Genomic DNA, 10567 nt, shown 5'->3' with positions numbered 1-10567 from the left:
AAATTTAAAGTTTAGGTTTGAAATAAGAAATTTAGCAACATGAATACTTTAAGAACACCATGATCATAAGAAGTAAGTAAGTAAAGTAAATAAGATCAATAAAAAGTCTTGCACTGAGTGTCGAGCAAATGCAGATTTCTTGTAATGACTTAGTGTGTAAAGTGTTTGAGCCTTACTATAATTGTTGTTAGTGTGGTTTTATGGCAATTTTTATTGATGGTGCTGTTACATTGCTGCTAGACGACCCTGTTAACACAGGTGCGTGCCTCTCTTTGTGTGCAGCAAGCAGGAATACAAACCATTTTAATGCCTCTGCACAGGGGATAGCGTTGGGTGGAAGGCATTATGTTTTTCAGGTTGTCTTTACGTACGTACATCAATCCTGTTCTTGTGAACACGATAAATAAAAGAGGGAGTTTCTACAAATTTGGCACAAATGTTCACTTGGACTCGAGGATGAACTGATTATTACATTTTGGTGGTCAGAAGTCAAAGGTCAAGGTCACTGTGACCTCATGGCATCCCATTCTCGTAAACACCATATCTCAGGAACACTTTCAGGGAATTTCTTCATCAAATTTGGCACAAACATCATTTGAACTCAAGGATGAACTAACTAAACTTGGTGATTAAACGCCACTGTAACCTCACAAAACCCATTTTTGGCCATTACTCAACAATTCATATAATAACTATGACAGTTTTACAGGGTTAGGGTTAGAGAAATAGATTAAGAAAAGAAATTATCCAGAAGGTCAAAGGCCAAGTGAGTATTCAACACCATAGCTCAGAAACATCAACTTTAGTTTAGTTTGACTGCAGAGAAAATGTTGTTTTTTTAAAGGCTAAATGTCAACAGATGTGGATTGAAGCTGAATATTTAGTGGGATTAAATCATGTTGTGAATTTTGGAAATTATTACATCAGTTATTCTTTCAGTACATGTTTTATTTTTGACTTATTGGAAAAATTTGGATACACAAGTCTGAAACAATCCTACCCGGCCGCCGCTGGAATCTAATTCTATGAACAGTTTAATACAAACAATGTTAATGAAGTCTGATGTGGCCTACTGTACCGGGTTTAAACAAAATTAATAGACATGCAAAAAAAACAAAACATGCACAGCGTTTTAATGTTGATGTAGAATTTTAATGTCGATGTAATGAATGAAGCTTCACATTATCTAGTACAGCCTTACTTCACTGTTTGCTACTTTACTTGCTATTGTATATGTTTTAGCTCAGTTGCAAGCATAGAGGTATTTGCATTCAGGGCATCGGTGTATATATGTATCAGCAGCAGGAAAATGTCTCGCTCAGACAGGCGGCTGTGCTTCACACCTTCGTCATATTGGCAGTGACTAGAGAGAAAGACAAAAAAAACATCAGTGTTTCTGTGCTTATGGTCTTATACTGTGTGTGTGTGTGTGTGTGTTGGTACGACTTACGGTTCTGGACCCATTCACTTTTGGGATCAACACAGACTTCTCCATGGTGTGTCTTCAAACTGTAAATGGATAAATAAATAAAACAAAACAAATAAATAATAAGCAAATAAAACATTTAAACAGCATTTAAACATACAAACGCTATGATCCGCTGGTGCTGAATATTTTGTCTACTCCTTCCACAATATTAGTTTATTTAATATGGCGTTAATTAATGAATGAATTAATTTGGCATATTTACCACCTGATGATTTGGCCATTGATATTTTTATCTGCAGGACAGTGACACGCAATACTGGCAAAAAGCCTAATGCAGACTCTGGTTGGACAATATGTATGAACTTACATTACAGCCTCCACACAGCCAGGTTTGACAGGTATTTGACGGTATGTGTTCCCAATCACGTCATTGCTGATATTAGCAGAGGAGAGGCTGGGACAACATGGATGTGGAAACCTGCGAGAAGGGTAGCGCTCTGAGAAGGACAGAGAGAACAGAGAGAAGTTAATAATGCAGTAAAAGATGCTTGGGGTCATTTATAATGATTAAATTCCCAGTGATGTTTACTATTTCTGTTCACTGACGTCGTTTAAAGCAACCAAGTATCAACAAAGTAATATCCTGCCTTCCATTTCATCTCTTTGTCACAAGTTTTTAATAACCATAATGTGTGGATATCGGCATCAGCCCCAAAGATGAGTATCAGTAAGGCTCTAATTGATCTACTGTAAGAAGAAAAATAAAAAAAAACGTAAGATTTTCAACTAGACTCTTGTATATATGAAAAACAGATGAAATCCTTTACATGGTTTATGACACTGAAATGAAATGATGAGTACTAATAGAAAGTCAGGTGAAGGTTCACGCTCATACGAAACATTTTTGGAGCTTCACAGCAAAACAGCGTTGCAGCCTTCACCTAAACAATTGATGCAGCTGGGGAACGAATCAACAACCAAAAAAACAAAACATAAAATGGCTCCATACAGTGAAATCGAAGTCTCTGGAAGCCCTGTTATTCCAAATTGATTTAAAAAGATGTTTACACCCTTTTTAAAGCCGAAATCTTCACTATAGCTGCTAAGCTAAAAAACGTTTGCACATAAACGTCTAAAGTGGTTGCACGAGCTCGACCGTGCATTGAGGGTTTAAATGGCGTCCCCGTCGTTGATGGGGAATAACACTTAATAACAACACTGCTGCAGTATTATATTATTATTTTAATAATTATTTGTCACTTACTGTTAGGTGAAGTATATGCAGAGCACACAAAGAGCAGGAGGAGAGCGATGGACAGGATCCTCGTAGACATGTTGACCAATGGAGTGACTGGTGGACTCGTTGACTGGTCAGGCTGCAACTACAGCACCTGACGGATGTTTGGATATTTATGGGTAAGTGCAGAGTGATCATCTCGGGGGGGGGGGCTTGGTTGTGGGCAGGACATATGACGTACTTTTATATGTATTTGTGTACTTGTTGTGTGAGTGTATATGTCTTGTGGTCTTGGTAATATCACACCTCCGCCCCTCATCAAACTCTTCTGAGCCCTCTGTTCAACTTCAAACCACCAGCATCTTTCTGAGAAACATCCTGACACATGCACGCTTGCTCTCACGCACACACACACACACACGCACACACGCACACACAGTTTTGTAGTACATAGGCCAACACAAAGTGTGAAAAAGATGCACGGTGTGGTGGGTGATGCTACATTTTTTGCATTGTCATGAGAAACATATTGAGAGATCGAATGACTTTTGTTTTCCATTTTGCTTTCTGTCTTCAGTGATTATACTCACACAAATACTGTTATTAATCACTACTTCTCTGGAAGTAACCGGTAGGATGGAAAGGTTGATTGAAAAAATATATTTTTACACTACACGTATTGTGTCATCGTTTCTCTTAAATGATCAGGGTTAGCGGTAACTCGCATTCTGCAGTACTGTGATATAACCAACTGTTGAAAATATCTTCAAATCCACGCAAAGAGTGAAGTGAAATGAATAAAGGAGACACAAAAACCCTTCATTTGATCCTCAGCAGACTGAAAAAGGCCGTGCAACCAATCCCCTAAACTTTCAAAGTAATGATAATGAAGGCAGGAAACTAAATGATCCTGAGTTTAGATTTCCTTACGCAGATTATCACACGGTTGGTTTCTCAAACACTGTGGAGGAAACTGATAGAGACAAATACACACATAAATAGAGACACGCTTTCATTTTTGATCTATAATTAATATCAAACAACATTTTAACACTGCTTCTGTTCTAGACACTCAGACTGTGTCAGCAGAAGTTTCAGTCATGCTCATCTCAAAACGTTGGCAAACCAAAGTAAATGCATGGCTTTACCACAACAGGAAGTGGCAAAACATTTTGTGCTTCTTTAGATGAACTTTGTCGACAGTAGTGGTGTTGTACTAAGCATTTTTAAATATGCTGTTTAGATGAATTATGTAGCCCGACCACACAGTTTTTAATTACATAGATTGAATTAATAGATGTTATGGCCTTGATTAAATACTGTAGTGAAATCAACACAACAACCTTACTAAATGATACAAACACACTCTGTGTCTGCATATTAATGCAGATACATGTTTTTTCTATCCATCATCTGGATAACTGTTGGCTGCACCTGAAGCCCTGAGACATTAGCCTTTGCTGGGTTCCTAAACTGTGAGATAACAGGACAAGAATGGACACAGGCAGGATTAGGAAGCCAACCAGACCTACAGCAGGACATTCTTCTTACAGAAATATCCTCCTGATGCCTCATCAGTTAATATGTTACCTGGGGTCATCAGGTGTTTTGGGCAGAAAGGTAATACGATATAAACCTCTCTGGACTTGAGATAGTTCCAGCCAAGGGAACAAAGAAAGAAATTCATCAAGACTGAGTAGAAACTGAAACCAAAAAACGGAGACAACTGGAGACTAGCCTTGAATATGGACTTTCAGTCTCTCAGCTAAACCAAGCACGAGCAAGATTACTGGTAGTGGGAGTGTGGCTCTGAATGACTGACACAAACCTAAAATGCCACAAGACCGTAGTGAGAGTGAAGCCCCGGTGAGACCACCGAGGCTGCCACTGATCCTGCAGAATCACGCTGTGAAAGTGTGACATAGTTTATATTCAGTGGCACAAAACAGGAACCCCATGCCTTCACTCGGTGTACCACCAAGGCAGCAACTTGTCACTTCCTGCTTTTCAGAGGGCCTCATGTATCATGTGATTTAACGTACAGAGAAGAGAAATGTTTTGACTGTTGTGACTCAGCAAACTGATGTCAGCATTTATTCAAAAGAAACAATGAAACACCCACCACATGACAACAAGTCGGAGAATGTGTGTCAGATGATGTGATGTTAGTGATGCAATGATAAAACAGAGAGCAATTTGTCTCAATTTTCTCAGTGATCTCACCAGATACTATCTAGAAGGTTGAAAGTCAAAGGAAGCTGGAGTTGTTTTCGTAATTTGCAGGGCAAAATGTAAATAAGATAAGAAGATAAGAGACTTAAGTGAGGTGAACTCAGTTGTTACAGCAGCTCAGGAGTCAAACACAGAGGATTTAATAGTATGAAATAATACACTCAAATATATATTTTTTAAACTCTGAGATCTTTATTTTTGGTGAATATTATTTAAACTTTCCTTACCCAAACCTGCAGGAAGCCTCCAGGATAAAGTCAGGCTGTGGTTGTAAAATACCCCCGTCTTTTTAAAATCTAAACGGTAGTCGTCAGGAAATAAAACCAATGATCTGTGGATCATAAATCCAGATGTGATAGTTGTAAAATTGAAAGTCAAATCAAATTAGGCACCCCTAGTTTCAGTTGATATATATCTAGGTTAAAATTTTGGAAGTTTTGGTTTATAGGTGAAACTTTCTTAAGTTTGTCTCAACAGCCTTTCAAAGACTACGGTCCAACATGTCCTGACCTACTTCAGCTTCTTCTGCTTTAATTAAAACTTTGCTAATCTAGACATCTTGAAGTCCTTCGGGGCTTTCTGTTCCTTTGTCTTTAAGTGCTTTATCAACATGTCAACATAACTACACGTAAGCTTGAAAACGTAATTTGATTGTCAAACAGGGTTTCGACACCCTTACCACCCACACTGAAACACCAAAGCGAGAGGAAAACGGAAATTGCTTCTTCCTCTTCCTCATTAGCTTGGCATGCAACAAAATAATACACTACAGCAATCATCCGGTACAGAGGTGAATGGGTAGACCTGTTTGACAAACATGATCAGATGCTGCCCTTGCTCTCTTCAAGTTTCTTCAAGCTTCGATATCTACCCAACAGCGACATCTTGGACTAACAGCTAGTTTGGGGTACACTCAAGCTGTCATTTTCTTTAGTCTGTGTCCAACCTAACGCTAGTGAAAGTGTCATTAGTGAGCTATGAAAGCATCAAACATGCATTTTAGATGAATGATATGTATGCACTGCATAATATCATGGAAAAAAGACACTTAAAGCCCCCCTCCAGTGTATTTTGGTATTTTTATGATATTTCATATTTATCTGAGTCATTTCCTGACAACGATGAGGAGCCACAGTTTGCTAAATATCTTTTGACAAATAACTTTGTGCTCAAAGTCACTTGCTCTTGGAAAAAGGGAGACAAAAAGGTGGCTTTTTGATATTTCCCTCTTCATTTCTTCTTTGGAGTGCCTGGATTGCCTTTGGAAACATAATAATTGGTTCTGTGGGCCGTCACATGCTGTTGACAATCCAACAAGCATTTTATTTGAAGCATGCTGATGCTTTTATGCCTCCAAACTTTTATAAGCCACACAATTCACAGGCATCAAATAGTCATTTGATAGAAGGTCACAACACATTACCACAGCTCAGGAATTGCTGTGAGCCATGTAGCTTTTACCACCCACGGTAAAATGACTATTTTAAAGTATTTTTGTGCAGTTGTTTGACACAAAAAGCCGACATGTCAATGACAGCACCTTGATTACGGCTTTGACTGTACTGACGCATAGAATAAGAGTTCATTCATGGTCGGAGTTGACAGACTTGGCTTTGTGCGTGTGAAATTTTGGGGGAGGAAAACTGCTGCTTCGTGTGAACGAAAACCAAAATGGAAAAGATTGCGCGATGATAAAGTGAATTTCACCGATGGTTTTTTTCCCCTGTGCATCGACATGTTCGAAGATTAAGTTCAATTCAACAACTTTCCTTGATTGCGGTTTATTAAATGTTTCAACCTCTAACCACAGCTGCCACATGTCATGTTTCATGTTTGATCCTTATCTGGATAAAACGGTGCAGCATTTACGGCTTCTTGCTGTGGCTGTCAGAAGGAAGTCAGATTAGATTAAGATAAACAGGATGCAGGATTGTATGGCAACATTTATTTCTGACCAATGTTTTCACATTTGCACAATGCACTTGTTATTACAAGCTTTTAAATAAATATTGTTTAATATAAACATTTTCTCAGGACGATTTCATAAATTTAAGTCTACTTTAAATAAATTATAACACTGATCATAACATACAGTGACGTGTAAACATTCATAAATACACTTGGTAATAAATATTTATCAGAACTGGTCAATTAAATTAAACTAATAAATAATTTCACTCTCAAGGAATTGAAAGAAACTAAATCTTCAATATAAAATAATCATTGAACAGAATTCTGCCATCAATGTGTGTAATCATTAGCTTCCTGACAAAGTCATTCTTCGTTTCATTGGCCGGAGGTAGAGAAGATTCAGGTCTACTCGTTGTCACTTCCTGAAAAGGTTTCACCAGTAGGCATCTCGGATGTGGACGGGAGGGAAGGAGGAGATGAGGAGGGAAGAGGAGCGGAGGATGAAGGAGGGGAGGCAGTGGATGTGATGATGGAGAGGAGGGAGGCTGTAGACGAGGGGACCACAGGCGAAGGACTGGCCTGAGCTTTTGCTTTCCTGTGAGAAAAATAATAATAGACACAAATATATGAGACCGTACGTTTGGGATTGAAGGATTAAATGAATGTAGAAAAGGCCGAGTGAGCAGGTGCGAGAATCTACAGTCATAATAAACTCACTCGAATGCAGCAATCTTGCGGTGAACCCAGGGAGCACGTAGGTACTTGCAGAAAAGTCCTGCTTCTGTCTGAAAGCTGCAGGAATGACAAACAAATGCAACATTAGTACTTTAAAGACACTGTCTTTTAAAAATACAAGCTGGCCTGACTTTTCTTAGTATTAATAGTACAATTAATGAATACATAGTGTTGCAGTTCATTAAAAAGGAGCAAGTGTAAGCATTTAATATATTTAATAATCTGTTTTAGAGGTGCCAAATTATAAACAACAGTCATTTCTATTTTAACCTGTGCTCTTTTACTTACATGACAGCTTGGACACATGGGGGGTGACGTTTCTGGATCAAATATCCTGTGATTGGCCCTTTAATCTCGATTCTGTCGACTGTCTTACAGCAAGATGCCAGCTTCTCGTCTGCTGAGAGAACAAAACAGATGAGAGTTAATTAATTAAATGAATGACAGTTTTAAGTGGCTGACAGGTGCAAAAGCAAAACGTACGATCTCGATCCTTGTTTCTCTTAATCTTACCTGCCAGTCCTGAGTGAATGACAGCCAGCAGGACGACGGTGACCAGCGCACTCTTCAACAGGCTTCCACAGTTTGCCATTTTCAAAAGATGATGATAAATATTAGTTTAAATAGATGATTGCTAAATTAGGCACTGTTGGTCTTTCGTCTCACTTCCTCTCCAAGGAGCTTGTTGAACTGACCGCCGTCTAGAGACATCGGATATTTAAGGCCTGAAAAAGCAGAAGTGGCGTGTCCGGTTAGTCATGGTGCTATCTTATTTTCCACTCCTCTCTTTACTTCTGAATAAATGACCGAGCGAACGGGGATTTCCATGATGTGACCGACAGGAAGCACTTTCAACATAGTGTTTAATTTTGGGACTTAAGTCACGGGTCTTTCTGATTATTCTGATTATGGGGGTGTTAGGAATCCCTCACAGGACAGAGGTCGTCCAAAACCCAGCTCATAATGAGGCTTTTTACATTTTTATTTATTTAATGACTCTTAACTATTTGATAAGCATGTATTAGTAATTTGTAATAAGATACTAGAAGATTGATTTTTCAGCAGGATTACACAGAAACTAGACAGATAATCCTGGCATAGCATTTCTTTTGCTTTACATGAAAATTAAGTCATTTTTTTCCTGATAATCTGATGATGGGGCGCCAGGAATCCATCACAGGCCAGAGTTCATAATTTACATTAAATTTATTAAGACATTACCAAAGACAACAGTCATGAATCAATCATCAAACTTAAACTGGTCACTGTTGAGCATAAGTCTGAGTCATTTCAAGACAATCTAACATTGAAGCTACCCACAGTGATACCCACAAATAATGACGAATAAACGATAGAAGCTATTTTGAGGAAGTCACCTTTGTGGGAATTATGTCATGAAGACTATTTCCACATGTAGTGATGACCGACTTTATCATCGATATCTGGATGTCTTTTGACCCTCCCTGAATCAGTTCTGAGTGGTGCATTTGCCGTCATGTATGTGCCTCATTATTTCCACTGCCATGTCATAGTGACATGTCATGTCCACACTACAACAGATAAGCTTGAGACGTCATTTCATTGTCAAACAAGTTCACAAGAAACACAAAAGCAACAGGAAAATTGCAAAATTTCCTCTTCCTGTTCCTCTTTTTCTACTGAAAACCAGTACTACATTTATATTCCAACTTTATTTACTTGTCAATTTTTTTGTTACTAGTTCAGTAATACAAAACTATGTTATTGTCAATAAATAAATAAAGATGTAACATTCTAGATTAAGATAAAACTGTATTGATCCCTGAGGGGAAGTTCACAATACCCAGCAGATAAAGTATATAAAGTGGTTAAACCACCTTTACCTGTTCCAACATTAAAGTCATGTATACATTAATTTATCAATAAATATAATCAAATAAAATTGTATATATTATTCTGCATTACAAATACTTTTAATGTTGGTACTTTAAGTATATTTTGATGCTGATATTTTAGAAGTAATGTAGAAATTGGCATTTTTTGTGATTTGGTGCCCCCCACAGACGTCAGTCATAAATACAGATCCCAGCACAGTAACAGTTTGTCAGACGTGATGTAGGTGCCAACTACAAACAAAACTCATTACGTCATAGCTGTGGTGTGTGTTGAAGTAAACATGGTGAGATAAGGTCTACACCCCTCTTCCTGTTGGGTCGGTACAAAAGGCCCAGGACCCCGACCCGTCAGTAATATCCAGGACAGATGTATGGAGATCCTTCAAAAGGATTCATCCGCACAAGGCATCTGGACCGAACAGCATCCGTGGCTGGGTCCTCAAGGTGTGTGCAGATCAAGTGATGGATACATCACCGACACTTTCAACCCCTCACTGCTTCAGTCTGTGGTCTCTACATGTTTCATGAAGACCACTATTGTGCTACCACATACATGCTAAAAAGACCGATGACGCCATCGCCCTAGCCAGTAGGCGATTTGTTCCTCCCAAACTCCCCCGTGGTAGAGAATATTATTGCTCCAAGACACCTCAAAGAGGTACAGTTAGGAAACTTTCATCGAGCAAAGGTCAAGAACATCATCATTTCTGACTTATGATGGTTATGATTCAGATTCAGTGCCATATAAAATATTTTATTTCCTGTACCTTCAGTTTGGATTAGAGTGGTACGTTTGCTCCAAACACTTTGTCTAGTTTTGGCGCTTCATACTGCAGCTTTTAATAATCTCTACACCACAGATTCAGATGAGTCATACCCATGTTGAACTGTCTGTGGGAAGAGTGAACATGTTAGGGCCTATTCTTCTTCTTTTCTTTGGTAATTTAACTTTTTATTGTTTTTGTCTTTGGTGTATGACAGTACAACAATTCACTTACCACGTACATAGCATCAGTGGTCAAATGAGGAAAAGAAACATGGTCAGGTAAATAAATACAAGACAGAAGTGCAAAGGACACGTTAGTATAAACATAGCTAAGAAATACATGTAACAGCATGTGGCAGTGTTCATACAACAGATTCAGATGA

At 38.5% G+C, this 10567-nt stretch overlaps 1 protein-coding gene across 1 annotated transcript; it reads right to left on the bottom strand.

Moving 5' to 3' along the window:
- Positions 1-1130: 1130 nt before the first annotated feature.
- LOC141014647 (monocyte chemotactic protein 1B-like) lies at positions 1131-2829 on the bottom strand. The gene is made up of 4 exons (XM_073488526.1): positions 2694-2829; positions 1797-1926; positions 1451-1509; positions 1131-1363 (listed from the first exon to the last, which is right to left on the bottom strand). The coding sequence occupies exons 1-4, from the start codon at positions 2761-2763 to the stop codon at positions 1338-1340; spliced, it is 285 nt and encodes a 94-aa protein (XP_073344627.1). The 5' UTR covers positions 2764-2829; the 3' UTR covers positions 1131-1337.
- Between the last annotated feature and the right edge of the window lie 7738 nt (positions 2830-10567).

Source organism: Pagrus major, chromosome 19, assembly GCF_040436345.1.
Source record: "Pagrus major chromosome 19, Pma_NU_1.0".
Taxonomy (NCBI): Eukaryota; Metazoa; Chordata; class Actinopteri; order Spariformes; family Sparidae; genus Pagrus; species Pagrus major.
Note: the sequence above shows the minus strand (reverse complement) of the source record. Positions and strands in the feature narration are given on the sequence as shown.

What these genes read in the sequence shown, in the direction of transcription:
- LOC141014647 (XM_073488526.1), bottom strand. Translation starts at nt 2,763, where the DNA reads ATGTCTACGAGGATCCTGTCCATCGCTCTCCTCCTGCTCTTTGTGTGC. An exon ending in TGCATATACTTCACCTAACA is followed by an intron (nt 1,927 to 2,693) that starts GTAAGTGACAAA and finishes TGTCCTTCTCAG; the next exon opens with AGCGCTACCCTTCTCGCAGG. An exon ending in AAGTGAATGGGTCCAGAACC is followed by an intron (nt 1,364 to 1,450) that starts GTAAGTCGTACC and finishes CTTTCTCTCTAG; the next exon opens with TCACTGCCAATATGACGAAG.